Source organism: Ursus americanus, chromosome 36 (assembly GCF_024610735.1).
Source record: "Ursus americanus isolate L20-20 chromosome 36, mUrsAme1.1.p, whole genome shotgun sequence".
NCBI classification, from domain to species: domain Eukaryota; kingdom Metazoa; phylum Chordata; class Mammalia; order Carnivora; family Ursidae; genus Ursus; species Ursus americanus.
The window spans coordinates 7,638,614-7,657,782 of record NC_142162.1 but is presented as its reverse complement, the minus strand read 5'-3'; the positions used below and the strand labels follow the sequence as shown (position 1 = coordinate 7,657,782).

At 47.9% G+C, this 19,169-nt stretch overlaps 1 protein-coding gene across 2 annotated transcripts in view; it reads left to right on the top strand.

Moving 5' to 3' along the window:
* MYO5C (myosin VC) overlaps positions 1 to 19,169 on the top strand; it is a 95,799-nt gene that overhangs the window by 53,020 nt on the left and 23,610 nt on the right. For both annotated transcript variants that reach the window (XM_045812174.2, XM_045812175.2), the window contains 15 exons: positions 769 to 903; positions 1,368 to 1,465; positions 2,596 to 2,682; positions 3,132 to 3,243; positions 4,021 to 4,232; positions 6,423 to 6,588; positions 6,924 to 7,070; positions 8,517 to 8,681; positions 9,911 to 10,004; positions 13,008 to 13,071; positions 15,053 to 15,233; positions 17,138 to 17,231; positions 17,549 to 17,612; positions 17,698 to 17,778; positions 18,640 to 18,820. In XM_045812174.2, coding sequence (XP_045668130.2) covers positions 769 to 903; positions 1,368 to 1,465; positions 2,596 to 2,682; positions 3,132 to 3,243; positions 4,021 to 4,232; positions 6,423 to 6,588; positions 6,924 to 7,070; positions 8,517 to 8,681; positions 9,911 to 10,004; positions 13,008 to 13,071; positions 15,053 to 15,233; positions 17,138 to 17,231; positions 17,549 to 17,612; positions 17,698 to 17,778; positions 18,640 to 18,820 — 1,881 coding nt within the window. The remainder of the gene's footprint in view (positions 1 to 768; positions 904 to 1,367; positions 1,466 to 2,595; positions 2,683 to 3,131; positions 3,244 to 4,020; positions 4,233 to 6,422; positions 6,589 to 6,923; positions 7,071 to 8,516; positions 8,682 to 9,910; positions 10,005 to 13,007; positions 13,072 to 15,052; positions 15,234 to 17,137; positions 17,232 to 17,548; positions 17,613 to 17,697; positions 17,779 to 18,639; positions 18,821 to 19,169) is intronic.

Sequence of the window (19,169 nt, the reverse complement as noted above, 5' to 3'; positions counted from 1 at the left end):
GGTCAAAGTCTGATTTAAAAGAGAAAAAAAGTGAGTTTCGCTCTAAGAAGATAAGACACTTTATTTTTTTATTTATTTTTTAAGATTTTATTTATTCTACAGAGATAGAGACAGCCAGCGAGAGAGGGAACACAAGCAGGGGGAGTGGGAGAGGAAGAAGCAGGCTCATAGCAGAGGAGCCTGATGTGGGGCTCGATCCCATAACGCCGGGATCATGCCCTGAGCCGAAGGCAGACGCCTAACCGCTGTGCCACCCAGGCACCCCAATATGACACTTTAAAGAAGTAATTGATACATGGTAGAAAGTAATGAGTATCTTAGAAGATTATCTTATTTAAAAGAAATTGGAATTACTTTAGTCAGGGCACAAATTTTTTTTACCTTTAAAAAAAAAAAAACAACAAACCTTAATCTAAGCAAGTAAAGGGAGTGGAGCTAGAACCTCGAATAGTGGGTAGAGTTTAGATGTGCAGGGATGAAAGTGTGAGGGAGGAGGGAGGAGATTCCAGATGTAGAAACAGCATACAGACCCACATACCCACACAGACATTCGATGGGATTTCCTCTCTGCTCATACTCCTGGAAAGAAGCCATGCGTCATCCCAAGGGAGGGAAGTCCTCTCATGGGATTCAGATTTGGCTGTAGAGACTGATCGAGATTACTAATCTCACTTTACATGGGCTCGTTGTGACCACTTACATGGTTTGAATCAGCTGACGACTGAGAGTAACACCTTTGGACACTGAAATCCTTTCTGTTCCTTCCAGTTCCATCTCTGTGCCAATTTTTTTCAAGAAAATCCAGTTCCTCCTTCCCCTTTCAGTTCAGCGATCACAGTGAAATCTGCAAAGCCAGTCATCAAGCCAAACAACAAGCAGTTCCGGACCACAGTGGGAAGCAAGGTACCCAGAAAGTATCTGAGGGCAAGGGGGCCAGGGGCGTGGGCCAGGCCCTACAGGGAGCCAGGCAGCGGTTGGGCCCACGTTCCAGGCCCGGACGTGGGCACTGAGCTGCTTCCTGTCTACTATACGTGTAAGTGCAAAGAAAAGCCACAGTTCACCATCGTTATACCTCAGCCTGCAAGGCTGCACACACCTGAGCAAACCACGTGTTCACACAATAACGTGATTTACAAAGTTCCCTGCTATTTTGGAAGAATAGGCTAGAGCAGCATTCTGTCCAGAACATAGGACATGCTAATAATCACAGTCATGGTTTGAAAGTTTTCATAGTAGATGTTTATGCATGAGGTTAACGTTTCTCCTTCTTAATTTACCAAGGTTGGGCCGCCTATTTTTTTTTTTTTTGGCCTTGACCTAAGCATCAAATTGCAGCATGACACTTATTCTCTGACCTTGTTTCCTAGTTTCGCAGCTCTCTGTATCTGCTCATGGAAACCCTCAATGCGACCACACCCCACTATGTCCGATGCATCAAGCCGAACGATGAGAAATTACCCTTCGAGTGAGTGTTCCAATGCAGCAGAGGGAGAACACCGAGGAGGTCGTGTCTGTCGTGATGCTGGAGAATTTGCTTATAATTCCCTTGCACTTTACTATTTCTGGGTTTTTTAACGATTCAGAACAACCCCATCCTTCACACACACTGTTAGACAGCACAACCCCTCTACAGAGGCTAAACCATCTTGTCTCCAGGAGGAAGCAAAGGGGCTAGCTTTGAAAGAATAGTCCACAACTGAAGTCTATGCGACTGAGGGAGCCAGAGCATTTCCTTGATTATAAGAAGACTTCGGGTACAGCACGGTGACTATGGTTAATAATACTTTATTGTGTGTTTGAAAGTTGCCAAGAGAGTAGATCTTAAAAGTCCTCCTCACAGGAAAGAAACTGCTGTAACTACGGCGATGGGTGTGCTCTCACTTATGTGACTGTTTCACAATACATACGAACACCGAGTCACTGTGCTGTACACCTCAGGCTACTGTGATGCTTCCTGTCAGTTACACCTCAGTAAAAAAGAACATTTGTTTTTTGAAAGAAAGGTGGTAGAGGAACAGAGGTGTCGCCCTCAAACATGGCATGAGATGAGAGACTTGCTCTCTGCAGCCCGTGGGCAAACCCCAGGCTCGGGAGCGGACGTTGCAGAGTGTCTTTGAGCTGACTAGAGCTGACAGGTGTCCGAGGGGCGTGCACCGTCCGTGGAGGTGGCAAATGTGTCTGTGGGCACCAGACGCTCAGACCCCAGCTGGAGGGTGTCCCGTCAAGGGAATTCTAGCATCAGATGGGCACTTGGACAAGGCAAGTGGGAACGTTTCCTCTACTCTGGTTGTCTCGCGAAGCCGAACCAAGGCCCTTTCCCCACAAGGCCTTCTCCCTCTTTCCAACGTCAGAATCCATCGCTCCTTGCTCCCCGAACTCAGCTTCCAGAAGTCTTGCGGAGCTGCTGTTTTCATTTCCCCTCTGACGGGGATCTGTGGAGTAGCTGCTGGGTGCCCGGGGTGGGGATCGCAGGGATCGCAGAGGCCCGGCCTGCTCCCCAGGGCACACCGTCCAGGCGGCTCTGCTGCACTGCTCCTGGGCACATTTGTCAGTCCCAACGGCTTAACACATCTCCTAACACTCGTCTTCTTTCAGGTTCGACTCCAAAAGGATAGTTCAGCAGCTGCGAGCCTGTGGTGTTTTAGAGACGATTCGCATTAGTGCCCAGAGCTACCCTTCCAGGTTCGTTGTCACTCCTTGTTTGGGGGGGAAATGCCCAGCTGCAGGTCTGCTGAGAACCAAGGGAGCAGCTGCCTGGCAGATACTTGCATAAAATGCCCCCAAGATTTCCCACTGTTCTTTTCGAAGGCCAGAGGAGGGCCATTGACAGGCGGTGTGTCTGACAGGGGCCACCACCAGCCCGTCACCCGTTTCCATGGTTACCGAACACTGCCTGCTGCCTCCCCACTGCTCCTGGGAGAGGGAGCCGAAGGGGGAGGAGGGCACAATTGTTGGGGCAGAGTGTTAGCAGAAATACAGCTGGGGGAGCACACAGGTGTGTCAGGGTGAGGTCAAAGGTCAGTGCCATCATCCCAGAACTGACTTCACCCCCCAGCCCATTAGCAGCGGGATCCACAGACGTGCCACGCCTCCTCACTGCCACACTCCTTCGATCCCCTTTGACTTTGCAGGTGGACATACATCGAGTTCTACAGCCGCTACGGTGTGCTCATGACCAAACAGGAGCTTTCGTTCAGCGATAAAAAGGAGGTGTGCAAAGTGGTTTTACAGAGGCTCATCCAGGTCAGTCTCGCTTAGCTCCTGGAATGATGGGCTCTTACTGAGATGCCCATCTCCCGAATGTGTTTCCCTACCTGCCTGTCTCAGGACTGTGTTGTCACGAATGTCAAAGGAAGAAAATATGCCCCGAGCATTTGTGTGCTGAGGTCAGAGCAGACACACTCACGGGGGCATCATCTCCTGAGAGTAGGAGTCGCCGTTAGGGACCCAGACTCGAACCCCGGCCCCCCTCAGAGTCCTCTATCCTATGTTGTCCTCCCACAATCTAAGGAGCTTCGATGGGCCTGGCTAATTGACACGGTCAGCTGAGATGTCTCTAGCCCAGGAGGATCCCAGACAGGGCACTCCGTGTGGATCTGGGCCATTGCTGCAGCAGTGAGTGGTGACGGGAAGGAAGTGGGGACAGAGGTACCATGGCCAGGAAAGGGGGTGGTGAAGACAAACCGAAGTGAAGACAGAAACCAGACCTTTCCAGGCCCTGCTCTCTTGTAGAAACCACATAGGAATGGCCCAACTGAGAATCACCGAGCATGCACACACCCCTCTCACCCCACGGATGGACCCCTGAACCTCAAGTCCATTTCTTCCCCCAGTGGCTTTAAACAGACATCTCAAAAAATAAATCCTGAGGTCATGATCAGAATTTTTCTGCTTTGTGTCAAGGAACAGATGTGTCAAAATAACAAGGTTTTGGCATCTTTGACTCTCTAAACATCTTTTCCAAATACTATAGAAACTCTGAAAGATTTTATTTCTGATTCTCTCATTTTTCTCTTCCAGGATTCTAATCAGTACCAGTTTGGTAAAACCAAAATTTTCTTCAGAGCAGGACAAGTGGCCTATTTAGAGAAGCTCCGACTGGATAAGCTCAGGCGGAGTTGTGTTGTGATACAAAAGCACATCCGTGGCTGGCTCCAGAGAAAAAAATTCCTCCGAGAAAGACAAGCTGCCCTGACCATCCAGCAGTACTTCCGGGGTCAGCAAACTGTGAGGTACGCTGGAGTCCAGGAAGCAGGGGGCGTTGTGTGGCTTTCTCGACTGCTCACCTTGTGCAGAGGGGCCTGTCAAGGACAAACAGCCTTTCCCTGGGGGCACAGACGTGTGTGGGTGCCCTCCCATGGCCATCAGTGAGCCTGGAGATGAGAAGGTCATGTCCTTGGGGCAGGTAGTGCTGACTCTGCCTACCGTTCCCACAGCAGAGGTGACCCGTAGGACCCCAAAGAGAGGAAGCTCCAATCAGAGTTTTAAAGAGAGTCAGAACCCCAGTGAGACCAGGTAGAGGGACTGGGCCCCTTTTCCGTGGGAAGTGAAAATCCCGAAGGCAATCAGGGTCCTGGTGCAGCCCCTAAGGAAATGCCGTGAGTAGCCACTGACCAGCCACTGCAGATAGCGGGGGGCCGACTGTACCCGAGGGGATCCAGGGCAAGGCTCTGGCAGCAAACACAGAGCACCCACCAAGGGGAAGGCTGAGTGGAGGGCAGTTACCAATCTTACGCCTCACTGAGTGCTCCCCAGAGGCCGTGCCGGGCTGGCCGGTGAGATGGAGTCCTTCCCGGACAGCGGTGTGTGCTAGTGTGCGTCTGCGATGCCTCGGTCCTTGGCGCGCTGGGAGGAGAGTTGAGAAGGCAGCTGTTTAAGGGTCAGGCTGTGTCATGGAACCTGACCTTTTCCTGAGCTGAAGGCCTGACCTCCAGCAGCATCTGGGCTTCTAGACATGACTGGTACACCACAGCCTTCATCTCCGTGTGCTTCCAACTGGGCTTGCCACCCCACCCCAGGTGACCGTCTTACACGAATACACAGCCAGGCTTGCCCTCCTGTGCCCCTGGGTCAGGCAACAGCAGCCATCTCCAGGGCAGGAAGAACCAGGGTTATCTTCTTCCCCAAATCAGGCCCCCTTTCTGTTTGGGAATCACTGTGGCCTGACAGTTCTACCCCTGCTTACCTCGCGTGTCTGTCCCTTCATTCCGTTGCCACACCCCTGTCCTAGATGAGGCCTCCACCACCACTTGCCTCCTGGTCCCACGGCGCAGCCTCCCCCTGCTGCCTGTCTTCCTGAAGCAGGGCCTGTGAGAACCACTGCCCACCTCTTGCCTCTGATGCCTCAGGGGACCTCTATTTCCTGCACTCAGTCTTTGACACGGCGTTCAAGACCCCCATGGCCTAGATGCTTTCATGAGAATGGAAGCTCTGGGAGAGCTGGAACCCTGCTTTCATACGCCATAGTGGGTATTCAGTAACTATATTTTTAAATAACACATGGTCTCTATTTTTCTAATCTCACCAACTAATTTTTTTCATGTATCTTATATTCTGAGAGTTGCAGACAAATTCTCTTTTTCCAAATATTTCAGGCATTGCTTAGGCCTCCATGTGGTCACTGGTCCTTAGCCTGAAATGCCTTATCCAACCTTCACTGTCTGCAGAAATCCTACTTTTCCATCAAGGGCTGGCTCACAAGCAGAATGATAGCTCTGTAAGATCTCTCTTACAGATCTTTTAGTAGTTATTTTTTCTCTTATCCCACCTGGCCATTTATAAGTCTGTCTGCCACATGAGGTTATAAACTCTGGAGGTAAGAACTTTGTCTTCACCTCCAGTGCTTTAGACAGAAGTTAACAAGCTTTTTCTGTAAGAGCCAAATATTTGGGCTTTGGGGGCCATGCAGTTTCTCACATCTCTTCAACTTTGCTGTTATTAGCCAGGGATAATATGCAGATAATAGATGTGGCCGCGTTCCCATGACACTGGACAGTAATAGGCGGAAGGCTGCAGGATTGGTCCCCAGGCTGTCATTTGCCAATCCCTGATCCAGACCTTCTAGCGTGGTTTCCTACGAGGCTGAATGAGCAGGTGCAATCCCAAAGCCCAGTTCTGTTTTCACGTGTGTGAGTGACGGCGGATTGATTGGCCTGGATGTGAAGTGTGCAAGTTGCCACGTTGTTCCCGTGGCCCCGAGCAGGTCCTCATTCAGATCAGGGTGAAAGGAGAGGTGACGAGACTGACTTCCAGCAGGCATTAGAGTCAATGAGGTCTAGAGTTTAATGCCTAGATTTGCAAAACATTTGACTATTCCTCAGTGGAAAACAAAACAAAACAAAACGTTGCGCCCACTCATCACTGTGCCGTAGAAGTCAGTGCTCTGTGGATAATAGGTTCACTCTGGGTTCTCTTTAACCAAGGAAAGCTGTTACGGCAACAGCCTTGAAAGAAGCATGGGCAGCCATCATCATTCAGAAGTACTGTCGTGGGTATCTCGTCCGCAATTTGTACCAGCTCATTCGCGTGGCCGCCATCACCATCCAGGCCTACACCCGAGGACTCCTGGCAAGGAGGAGGTACCGAAAGGTGCGGCCAAGACCCTGTGCTTTCTTAGGGCACGGGTCCCTCAGGGCTCAGGTTGTTTTTCCCCAGTCATAGTGAGGTCATTCTTTTCCTGCATGAAGACTTTAAAGAGAGCAGGGAGTGCTGGTATCTGAGTGTCTGTTCATACATGTCCGCCACAGGTGGGTTTGGTCATCGTTTCAAAGGTCTAGATATAATAGGACTCTGTGGGTTGATGACAAGAAATTTGTATTTTACAATGTGAGAATGTTTTGATAGTTGCGTCTCTCAACATTGGAGGAGTTGACGAGAGAAACAGTGGAGAGCCAATCTGCATTTCATAAAATCTTGTTTTAAAGATGCTGGAGGAACACAAGGCTGTGATCCTTCAGAAATATGCACGGGCGTGGCTGGCCAGACGCAGATTCCAGAGTATCCGACGATTCGTGCTCAACATTCAGCTTACTTACAGGGTCCAGCGTTTGCAGAAAAAGCTAGAAGATCAGGTAGGTGTTCGTAATGTATCTTTCAAATGTACTTTATCTAACCGATTTATTTTGTCCTGGGCCAATTCCTTAGCTAATGCTATTAAAATTTATGCCCATGTTAGGAAATTCAAATAGTTTATGTAGACCACCTGATTTAGAAAACAGAAATATACTGTAAAAGGCTGCTCCATGAGGTTGTATAGGATGTACACTGCACAAGGGAAGCTGCCAAAGAGTGCAAGTGGGGCTGAAATCCAGGCTGGCTTTGCTTTTGCCAACCCGTGTGTCCTGGTACAAAGCTGGGCTGCCTTGAGGCAGGGGTGCCTTTTTCTCCTCTGCACAAAGATGTTGTCGGCATGCCAAGCCATGCTCCCTCAGGACTATGTTGGCTCAGAGGAGTTGCTCTTTTCTAATTTGCCAAAGGTCTGTATGGTCTCACTGTGGCCCTGCCTATTTTGGGGAGACTCCTCATACCATTCCACTGGTAGGAAACAAAATCCACATGTTCTTAGCCAGTGGGGAAGGGCTGTGGCATATACAGTGTCCAGATCGCTGAAACTCACTCCTGGGCCTGTCCTAAATAATACTGAGACTCTCCTACGGTAAACTTGAAACTTAGCCATGAACAATGCCGTAGGGGTCCTTAGTGAATGGATGAATGTGCAAAAAAAACCCTTGAAGTTTTGATGCGGTTTCTCCTGATTGTGCTCTTGTGTGGCCGGCCTGCACCTTATGTGGCTTGAGGAGAACAGCACCATTTGCTGCCGTGACAGCTGGGAGCGGGGCGCCTGGGAGTCCCGACGCTGCCGGGGCTCCACGCTAGGTATATTCGTTTGCTAGGGAGGCCGTAACAAAACGGCCACAGCCTGCATGGCTTACACAACAGGCATTTCTTTTGTCACAGTTCTGGAAGCTAGAAGGTCAAGATCAAGGTGTTGGCAGAGTTGAATTGTCTCTCCTTGACTTGCAGATGGCAGTCTCCTTCCTATGTCTTCACATCGTCTTCCCTCTGTGTCTGTGTCCTAATCTCTTCTTATAAGGACACCAATCATGCTGGATTAGGGCCCGCCGATATGAATTCATTTTACCTTAATTTTGTCTTTAAAGACCCTATCTCTAAATAGAGTCAGGTTCTGAAGTGTTGAGTATTAGGACTGCAACGTGTGCATTTGGGGGGCAGCAGGGGAGACAGCGTATCCCACAGCACTAGGGTTGTCTTGGAGCTCCAGGATTGGGCCACTCCCATGCTAAGAGTGCCATCAGCTCAGGAAGTTTGCCTGACCAGATCTGCCTTGCTGTTTGCACTGGGATGAAGATGCCCGTACGTGTCATCGTAGTGATAAATGTGATCAGTGTAGGTAAGGTCTGATAGATTTAGATGCCATGTCAAAGGTGGTGAGAGGCAAATGGAACAGCTTCCTTATTTTGGATAAACCCCCAAACATCTGCTGTTTTTTCCTCTAGAACAAAGAGAACCACGGGCTGGTGGAGAAGCTGACCAGCCTGGCCGCTCTTCGGGCCGGTGACATGGAGAAGATTCAGAAACTGGAATCCGAGCTGGACAGAGCAGCTGCCCACAGGCACAATTATGAGGAGAAGGGGAGGAAATACAAGGCTGTCATAGAAGAGGTCTGTGCTGGTCGTGATTATGGAAATCCATGTGCGTCTTTCTGTGCAAGAGGTCACGGCCCAGCATTTTCCCACAAAGCAGTCTGCAGAACGTATCAGATATTGCTGTTGGCTTTCATCAACAAAGAGGGCCTCCCTTTCGGGGGAGGGGAGATCAGAGGCGAAGAGGAGGCTCATGCTTCAAGACGCACAACAGAAGGTTCCCTCTTAGTTCAACTATTGCGAAGGGATGAAAGCCCTTTCAAAGAGAAGGAGCCCTGTCTAGGTGCTTCTCTCTCTTCCAAGATGATCTTGGTCCCCTGTCGCTTGTCCATCTGGTGTGTGCCCTGAAGCCTCTTCCCCAGAGCAGCGGTGCAAAGCGTGGGGCAGGTTTTCGTCTCTGTGGTGTAGTAAAATGAGCGGTGGACAGAGTTCAGATGTCCCCAGCTCAGACCTCGTCTTTGCTGCCATCTGGTTGGGCAACCTTGGGCAAGTCCCTTACCCTCTCTGATGTAAGGTGGGAAATACCAAAAAGGGACCGACAGAGTCATTGTGAGGATAAAATTGCCAGATGACATCACCTAGCCAAGTGCCTACCGTAGAGCCCTGCACAGGTGAGAGTGGCAGTGTTCTGGAGAGGTCGTATTTATTGTCCCGCACTTTCCAAAGTCGTACAGCACCCAGGTTTGTGGCAACCTGGAGCCCCAGGGCACCCTCCCTGTTGCATGCACTACTGGTCACCAACCGTCAGCACCAAGTGGCCCCAGCGGCTGGCCCAGCAGATACTGTACAAGGAGAACCTAAAATAATGGAGCTTTTGTCCAGGATCACCCATCCTTCCTGAGTAATAACGCTCTTAAAGTGTGGATCCACTTTATATCATAAATTATATCATATTAAATATGTAAATACCTTGGCTATTGAGAAGCTTCCAGAAAAGGATAGAGGATTTTCTTGACTATGAGGAGACCTTGGATTTGGTTGTTTCTCCTTGACTTCGGCCATTGCCGGGCCAGGTTGAGAACCAGTGTCTGCTTGAAGCCACACAGAGCCCTTGTGCATGAGATGAAACGTAGCATCTTGCAGCGGGCTGGCGCTGGCTGTTAGCCATGGATAGGAGCTGAGGCGGAAGGATGGGTGGATGGGTGGGTGGATGGATGGATAAAAATGCAGCCTTTCACCAAGAGGGGCTGTGGTGACAAAACTTGAAGTGAGGTTTTTAAAAAACCTTTTTTTCCCCCCTTCACTAGAAATTGGCAAAGCTTCAGAAGCGTAATTCAGAACTGGAAATACAAAAAGAGCAAATAGAGCTGCAGCTCCAAGAGAAGACTGAAGAGCTGAAAGGTAGAGCCCAGGGAGGCCTGGGGGCGCGGTCACGTGCTCACCTGTCCAGGCATTCGGGAAATAACTACGGGGTGGGAACTGAGTTTTAGGCAGAATCAGGAACTGCGATCTTTCCCAGTGAAATGAGAACATTTTTTGCCTCACAGGGAATAACTGTATTTAAGTTGTGGTAACATTACCCTACAGACTCTTCTGTTTTATTTCTGTCTTTTATCAGACAGCTCAGCAATCCCTGCCTCAGAACCGCCTGGGCCGTTTGCAAAATACAGACGGTTGGGCCATCAGCCTGGAACTCTCCCATCGGGAGGTGGTGTGTGAGTGCGGCACAGCCAGGGTGGTTCCGACATCTATATTTTTTTAAAAACTTTGTAGCGATCCTGACGCGCAGTCAGGGTAATGCTGGCGTAATGTGGTTGCCAGCCACGGATCTGTAGTCAGATGTCACATCTGTCCAAATGACTCTAAGTGGTACCCCCTCCGCTGCTCCTGCCCTGGCTGTGAGTGCGGGCCCTGCTGAGCCCTTGAGCCATATCCCCCCAGCTGTCAGATGCAGACCCTCGGAACCAGCGGTATCACTTTCGTTCAGGGGTGTGGAGCAGCCCCCCTTAGCCTAGTTCTGTCCAACCCACATGCTAATGGCAAGCACTTGCTCAATTCCAGTAGGAATGGGAACCTGTTGCTTCCTGACCGGATGGTTTAAATGACCACCCTTGATCCCCTGTCCTGTCCAGGGCTCTTTCCCGTGAGCTCTGACGGGGCAGCAGGGGCGTGCGAGTTCAGGCCTGGGGAGCTAGCAGAGCGCACACCGGAGGCCCAGCGGGCAGTGGATTCACGGGGATCCAGAGGAGCACGGGAGCCCTGGGGGTTCGGCTCAGTGTGGGAGAGACCCATGTCAGGAGGAGGAAAGAAACATCCCGAGTCCTGGCTGGCAGCAGCAAAGGCTGTTGAGATGGTGGCAAGCACAGGAGTGACCTCCTGCCTCAGATAACGAGAGCCCGCCACCTGGTCTCTGAGAACCGATGGTGGGGCGTTGATGAGCACACGAGGTCGGAGTAAACCTGAGTAAACCTCAGGCCGGAGTTAGGGAAGGGCTTGCCCACCTCCACCTTTTTTTTTCTTTTTTTTTTTATTCGACAGAGATAGAGACAGCCAGCGAGAGAGGGAACACAAGCAGGGGCAGTGGGAGAGGAAGAAGCAGGCTCCTAGCGGAGAAGCCTGATGTGGGGCTCGATCCCATAACGCCGGGATCACGCCCTGAGCCGAAGGCAGACGCCCAACCGCTGTGCCACCCAGGCGCCCCATCCACCTTTTTTATTACAATATACTGCTCCTGGGTATATTTGCTCTTTCTTCTAACTTTAAGTGGCTTTTCCCACAAGAACATTTAAATTCTTACAAGTGTGTCCTGAGAATTACAGCACTAACATGTTTGGGTCCATAATTTTATATTTCCTTCTAAAAAGTACCTGAGAACTTTCAAACCCAGTGCTCATAAACTGCTTATCCTATGGGTCTCTCTACACATGGCAGTGTCTTGTGAAAAGCAACAGCCTTCACTTCCCCTGGGACCTGCGACTAAGGGATGTTATCACACGTTTCCCCTTCTTGAGATTCCAATGTGGACGCCATCCCATTGCTCCCGGGAAGAAAGTCACGTTCGGGCAGCTCTTTCACCCCTTGACAAACGGCCTAAGATTTAGTAAACACCAGTGAAGCCAATTCTGTGAGCGATTTGAAAATTGAAATTATATCAAAGATGCTGGCTTCTAAATTAAAGCTTTAACATTTTTCTAGTATTTTCTGGCTGACTCATGACATTCTGAGGCAGTCATTTTGTTTCAGGGACATTTGACATCTTTTTTGAATATTGTTGGCTTTTTTTTTTATGTTCAGTTAGCCGACACAGAGTACATCATTAGGTTTTGATGTAGTGTTCATCGATTCATTAGTTAAGTATTAACACCCAGGCTTTTTTTTTTTTAATCAAGTAATTCAGGGTAGCTTGCATCACCTCCCCGCTGCCCCTCTGGGGCAGGATTCAGAAATGAGATAGAAGTCAAGGGTGGGGTGTCAACAAAGTACAAATAGACGTGTCAGGCTTTGAATCCTGGGGCAGGATTCAGAAATGAGATAGAAGTCAAGGGTGGGGTGTCAACAAAGTACAAATAGACGTGTCATCCCGTTTTCAGGGGCACCTGTTGTGTGTGGATATGTTGGGAACCTGGGGCTGTCACGGCTTCAGAATGACCAGAACCCCAATGATTATTGCCCGGCTGTCCAGTGTCGCCTCAACCTACACTTTGTTGTTAAAGACTCTTTGTTGTTAGAGACTCTTGTTCTAAAATGCAGCTTTGTCAGACTTCCTCTTCCCCTAGATGAAGACAGACACTATATTATTTTCTTGGTTATCATGAATAAGTGGTTCTCAGCCGAGAGAACGCTTTTGGTTCCCCTTTCCCTGTCGCAGATATGTGGCCTCGTCAGAGACGGTTTGGGAGGTCACAGCTGGAGCAGAGGTGCCCCTGGCTTCCAGTGGCTAGAAGCCAGAGTCGCCACTCAGCATCCCGCACCGCACAGGACAGCCCCCTCTCCACGACAAAGTATTTTCCAATCCAAAGCGTCGACAGTGCCAAGACTGAAACCCCCTCATAAACTGACCATTTTCTTCCCAAAGGGTTTCGGTGCGCTTTCAGTAGTAATATATATTGTCTCAAAGCCAATATGCCTTTTTAAACAAATGATACTCAGACCCCCAAAAAAGGAGTATAAATGAAACTATTCACACATTTCTAGCATGACCAGTTTGTGAGAATTATTATTTCCCCTTCTTGTCTGTATTTCTAATTTCTAAACTATAAAAGTGACAGTTACCCTCTCATCTTAAGTCCCACTCATCGTGAATAGCCCCTAATTGTCCTCACATCCACGCTTTCTTAAATGTGACATGAAACTATCGAGGCATTGCTTTGCAGACGTATTTCAAAGAGCGTTCTCTCTTCACAGAAAAAATGGACGACCTCACCAAGCAGCTCTTTGATGATGTGCGAACAGAACAACAGCAGAGAATGTACGAAATCTCGTTTGCCTTGAAGCTACTGCTTCCTTCTCTCTCTCCTCTTTTATATTTTGCTTCTCTGCTTGCAGATAGCAGGTCACCGATACAAGAAAGCAGGGGGTGAATCTTTGTAGGAAGCGAGAGACTCAGACGGCTGAGAGCCGAGTCCCCCAGGGTGCACCTTTCAGGCCTGGCACAGGTCTTGCAGCTGTGGGCAGTGGACCCCCGGGAATTCCTCGCTTTCCCTTCATTGCTAAGACAGAAGTTCAGACATTGCCATCCCTTTCAGCTTCCATCAGGTCCAGGAAGGAAAATTATTGCCTAGGAAATAAGCCTGCCTCCCTCCCCCGTCTGTTGTGTCTGTTAACTTGACTCTCGCCCCAGACAATAAGGGATGGAACCCAGCTTGTGCTCTACCAGCCCCACCTTTCCTATCTCAGTACCAAACGCTTTGTTAATCTGCAGAGAGCGCAGTCTACACTTCCTTCTCTTATGGAGTCAACTCAGATGTTTTAGATCTGAAAGTAGGGATGCGTAGCAGGGTGTTGGGGAGAGACAAAGTGTTCTTGGCATGTTTCTGTTGCGGGCTGGAAGGCTCGGAGCTGGGGTGGAAGGATATATAAGCTCCCTGCCTCGTTGGCAGAAGAGCCTGAGTCTTGGTAAGGAGCTGACGCCAAAACGTTAGGGGCGGGAATGTCACCGAAGAGCTCCAAGAGCTAAGAGATACGTGGTTCACGATCCTATGTGAGTTAAAATAGGGAGATTGGGTTCTTCACCTTGAAAATTTTCTCAACTCTCAACCCTAGGAGAGGAGCTCCGTTCCTGGCATCTCACTGTGTACTAGGGCCACTTAGGAACAATCATTTCGAGAAGGGGTTTGGCGAGGCAGGCTGAGGCCAGGTCACTCTAAGTTCTTTGCAGTCCTCATCAGCACTCGCTTGCAGCTTGCTCTGGTCCCTGGTCAGCTGACTGGGGACGTTTTAGCCCCTGCCACTACCCTCGAGGGCATCCAGATGCCCGCAGCCTGCGGGTGACTCCCAACCAGCGTATGCAAGTCTGCGATTCTTTCAGCGCAGACTTCCGGCTGCAGTTTGCTTCTTTCAAGGTGCTTTACTGACCTCTTAGGAGCACTGTGGGGTTTTTTTGAAAGACCTGAAAACAAAGTCAAGAAGTTTGTTAATATCTATGGAAGGAAATGAAACACAAACCTACTGGGAATGTGACTCTTTTCCTGGGGCTTCTCCCTTTGTGCTACAGAAGCCCGTCATAAAATGAAACGAGACAAGAGCCTAGGAAGTAGAGTAATGATTTAATAAACTCCTGGAGCCCCTGGGACTGCTTCCGTTCTGACTGGCCCCTCCGGGCTGGGCTGGGCTGAGTCGTGTCTCTCTTTGGTTATTTTCTTCGTCATCCCATATTTAATTGAGCAACCATCTCACAAGGAATTGGGTTTCCGTGGACTTTGGGGCGCTGGGATTTGCTGCAGTCTATTGTGGAATGTTTGAAGGGCTGGCCCCTCTGACATGTTAAATGGCTGTATTCACTTATTTAGGACCTAGCCAAACCCTTCTGTGATCCTTGACACTTGGCAGGGGCCAGGATTTGGCAGAATGTGCCAAGGTCTTTGCGGAGGGAAGGGGCCCCTCCGAGACACCACAGGGAACCACACAGAACTAGGGTGGCTTCAGGAATGGAGTATCCCAACCACCGCTGCGTCTTGGAGTTCAGCCTCCCTGTCCTGTGTTTCCTCTGTGTGACCACAGTAGAGCCATGTTTCTCAGATCAGAAGGTGTAAAAGGCTTCCCTAACCTAAGGGGACAGGAAACTGGCAGCTAAAAATAAGGCCATTGTCTGCTGGAACTGTCACAGTGAATCCTAAATAACTTGTCTCCTTTCTGAGTCTCTTCTTATTATTTTCAAAATGATGTATTATTCTAATTTATGGTAAAGACTCTAGAGAAATCCTGAATTATTTTTTTCCTTTTGCACCTAGACTTCTTGAAAAAAGTTTTGAACTGAAAACACAAGACTATGAGAAGCAAATCTGGTCTTTGAAAGAAGACCTTCAAGCCCTCAGGGACGAGAAAATACACCTGCAGCACCAACTAGAGGAAGAACGTGTCACCTCCGATGGCTTGAAGGGGGAGGTGGCCCAACTGAGAAAGCAGGCAAAGGTAGAAGGCACTTCTCGCTTGCAGATGAGCTCTCTGGCTGTGTTACCTGAGCTGCGTGGAGCAGGCAGTTTCACACTCCCACGGGATCAGATAGCTAAGAGCATCCGTATAAAGGCCAAAGTCAAAAGGACCCTGATTACTTTTTTCATCTAAGGATGAACCCCCAAGTTGCCTTTGACTCACCAATAATTGGTTTTCATATTTTAAAAGTCAGCTTTCTAACCCTTTTGAAATTATATGAAGTTATTCAAATATGCTGACCTAGAGAATATTTTCAAATTAAATTATAAATTGATATGAATCCTTCTTATACATTCCATCATGTTGTCTTATTTCTATAAATACCTGTATTAAAATTGAATCACCTTATTATCAGAATATTTTATTTTAAATTGTTATCAGAATATCCACAAAAGCAATGATCCACGCTTGGACAGTCGAGGCTCAACTGAATTCCTTCCCTACCAGAAAACACAAAGCCAAGTGTCCCCATGTTCTTTAATGCAAAACATTTCAGTGTAAGTTTGGAAAGCTTTTAAGCTTCCACTAAATAAGTGAAATGCATGCTAGTAGAATATTGTTAAGATTATGCAGATATTCTCTGTAACAGTCATGGAATAGCCATGCATGGCTTAGAAGAACTTTAGGAATCACATCTGCATCACCTCTTGACTTCACAGGAGAGCGGTCCACATTCTCTGGGCCCCGGTTTCCTATCGTTTAAGAGAAGGAGTTTGGACTCTGGGATCAGGGAGGACCACGTATTGCTCTGACTGTTTTGCTCTTAGGAGTCACACGAGGCTAATGTCAATCCAAGGGCGTCGTGTCCTCTGACTAGTCTGCCTCTTGGGACATCATATGGTTGCTCTTGGAGTGAGCCACCACTATTTGTCACTCACTTTCTCTTTGGTAGCTAAAACTTGGTCCAAACCCTCTGATGTGGTATATTCAGATTTGTCTGATTTTCATAGAAAATAAACATAATCGGTCTGTAAGTAAATACATATATGACTTGGAACATTTGCTGAAATATTACCAAGAGCAGGGTTTTTGGATTGGACAGTCCTGGGGCCCCATCAGCCCCCCTCCCCCGTGTGGCCCTGAGCATGCCATTTCACCTTCTGTAGCCCCAGTTTTCTCATCTATAAATAATTACTGCATCACCGTGCGGCCTATTGTAAGGTTGAGGTCGCGTATGTAAAGTGATCGGTAAATGTCAGTTGGATCTCCCTCTTCACCCTCTGAAGAAACTGGAGCTGTAGCCCTTAAACACTGAGACTAACTGAGAAAATATCACGGAGGGGTTATTTCCCGCTGTGATCTCCCCAAGCTGCAAAAACACACTTGTATCCTTTCTCAGGCTGCCCTCGCAAGGTAATAAAGGCAGAGTACAGCCTCTTCCCCACAACCTGTGTCCCCTCAGTGCACCCCAGTCACAGCCCACAGCCAGCTCCTAGCCTCCATGGTCTGCCGCTGTGCTCCGTTGACACCTGGCGGGAGCCCAAACCCGCAGTTACGACGGTGGTGGCTTGCCCACCTCCCTGCATCCAAGAGCTCATCGTACAGTGAAAGAGAAGTTAGCCCCTTAGATTTCACTTCTCTTGTGCCCCCTTCCTTCCTACCCCAGCCCAACCTTGTAGTAAGGAGCTATTTTTTCCATTATATGTAGTAAGGAAACTAATTCTATTGCTACAACCAACTACGTCTGGGAATAAGTAACAATATTTTGAGCCGTTAAACACGCTTCAAGGCCACACTGCATAGACAGTGATGATTTAACAAGATTTTAACTGGGTGAGGATGTCTTGGGTAGATACACAATACCGTAATAGTATTCTCTTGGTCTGGCATAAGCCGTAATAGCTATTTTTTCTTCACCCGGTACGGTAATTGCTGTGATACAGACAATCTCTGAGTTTGAAAAGGAGATAGAGCTACTTCAGACACAGAAGATAGATGTGGAAAAACACGTGCAGTCGCAGAAACGGGAAATGAGAGGTAAGAAAAATACGAGTCGCTTGAGCCCATGGGTACAGACCACGTTTATCATGGGTGTCACTGCCAAGGAAGTGTGTCCTTTGGTATGAGCCCGGTTGATTTGCTGGTTGGTTGGACATGTGACAGGTTGACTAGCTGGTTGACTTCATAGCTGGTAAGTTGGTTAGCTGATTGGTTGAACAGCTGGTAATTTAGCTGATGGTACGGTTAGCTGGACACTCTGTATGAAATCTAGAAAAGTGGGACCAAAAAAGGGAATGAGAGAAGAGAAATCATGCAGAAATGTAATTTATACCAGCGCTGCCTTTTCCCCTCAGAAAAGATGTCCGAGATCACCAAACAACTCCTTGAAAGCTATGACATTGAAGATGTTAGAAGCAGGTAATCATTTTCACATTACCAAACATTTAGAAACATTTAACACAGGAGTGAGATGATAGATTTTCTTACTCCCCTTATTTTCCAGGCTCTCGTTGGAAGATTTGGAACATTTAAATGAGGATGGAGAACTTTGGTTTGCTTATGAAGGACTAAAGAAAGCAACACAGTGAGAAATTCCCCCAGAGTTCTTTTTGATTTTCAGAGTTGATAGATAACTGGAAAGTCAAAAGTTTATCTTGCACAGATTTGACACGAAGGGAATTCCTTATAGGGGGCTGATCTAATAGTCGCTAGAAATATTTCACGAATTAAGTAATGAGTTTAATAATGAAAAACAATCTTTTTATAGGATAAACTTCCGAGTCATAAAGCCTGTAATTTGTATAGGGAAACTGATTATATCAAATAAGTTAGCCAGTGTTGCTCTAGAGATTGACTATGTTTAAATTGAAGGAGTTTGCTGTAATCTTTTACTTACAGACTTTATCTTTTAGAGCAAGTTCAGGCCCATGGCAAAATTTAGCGTAAAATACAGAGATTTCCCAGAGATTTCCCTCCCCTCCCCCCACACAACCAATATTGGTATCCCCCACCAGAGTGTTACATTTGTTAAGATAGATGAACCAACGTTGATCTGTCATTATCATCCAGAATCAATAGTTTACATCGGGGTTCCCTGTTGGTGGTGTACATTGTCTGAGTTCGACAGATGCATAATGAATGTATATTTACTATTGTTGCATACAGAACATATTCTTAAACTATTAACGTGTAATTTTAATAATGTCTAAAATGTTCTACCGTTAACTACATATCAATGCCACATAGTGCTTCCTAACTGGCTAGACGGATTTTATAATTCTACGTACCAAATTCCGTAGCCTGCCGCTATGCGTATATACGTAAACTTGGTGTCCTCAGCGTGGTTCTCACTGTGAATTTTCGTAACTGCTGCACGTGTGCACGCTCACGGTCAGCACAGAAAATAAAGACCATGTGGTTCATTCCTTGGCCCCTCTTCTGACAGCGTGTTGGAGAGCCATTTCCAGTCCCAGAAGGACTGCTACGAAAAGGAGATCGAAGCTTTGAACTTCAAAGTGGTGCATCTAAGTCAAGAAATCAACCACCTGCAGAAATTATTTAGAGAAGAGACTGACATCAATGAAAGTATCCGTCATGAAGTTACCAGGCTAACATCGGAGAACATGGTATGATCTTAGCCATGGGTGCTGGGGGTGGCCATTATTCTAGAGATGTCATTTGTTAGTGGAAGAAAATTCAGTTTCTTGGCAGTAAACGATGGATCAGAATTGTGTTTTCTAGGAGTGAAATAACTGGGTCAGAAGAAAGAACTATAAAATTACCCTGGGCAGGAGAGCACTTTGATTTGAAAGTGGGTTAAGTTACCGTAGGATGGGTCCAAATTCTGTGATGTGTGTGTGTTTTTAAATCTGTGTATTGTAAGTCTAGCCCTAACCCCTTGGAAAGTGATAAAAACACTAAGGTAGGAGGATGACTCTGGCATGGGGCATGTGTTCAGGTCAGTCCCTCTGCTTG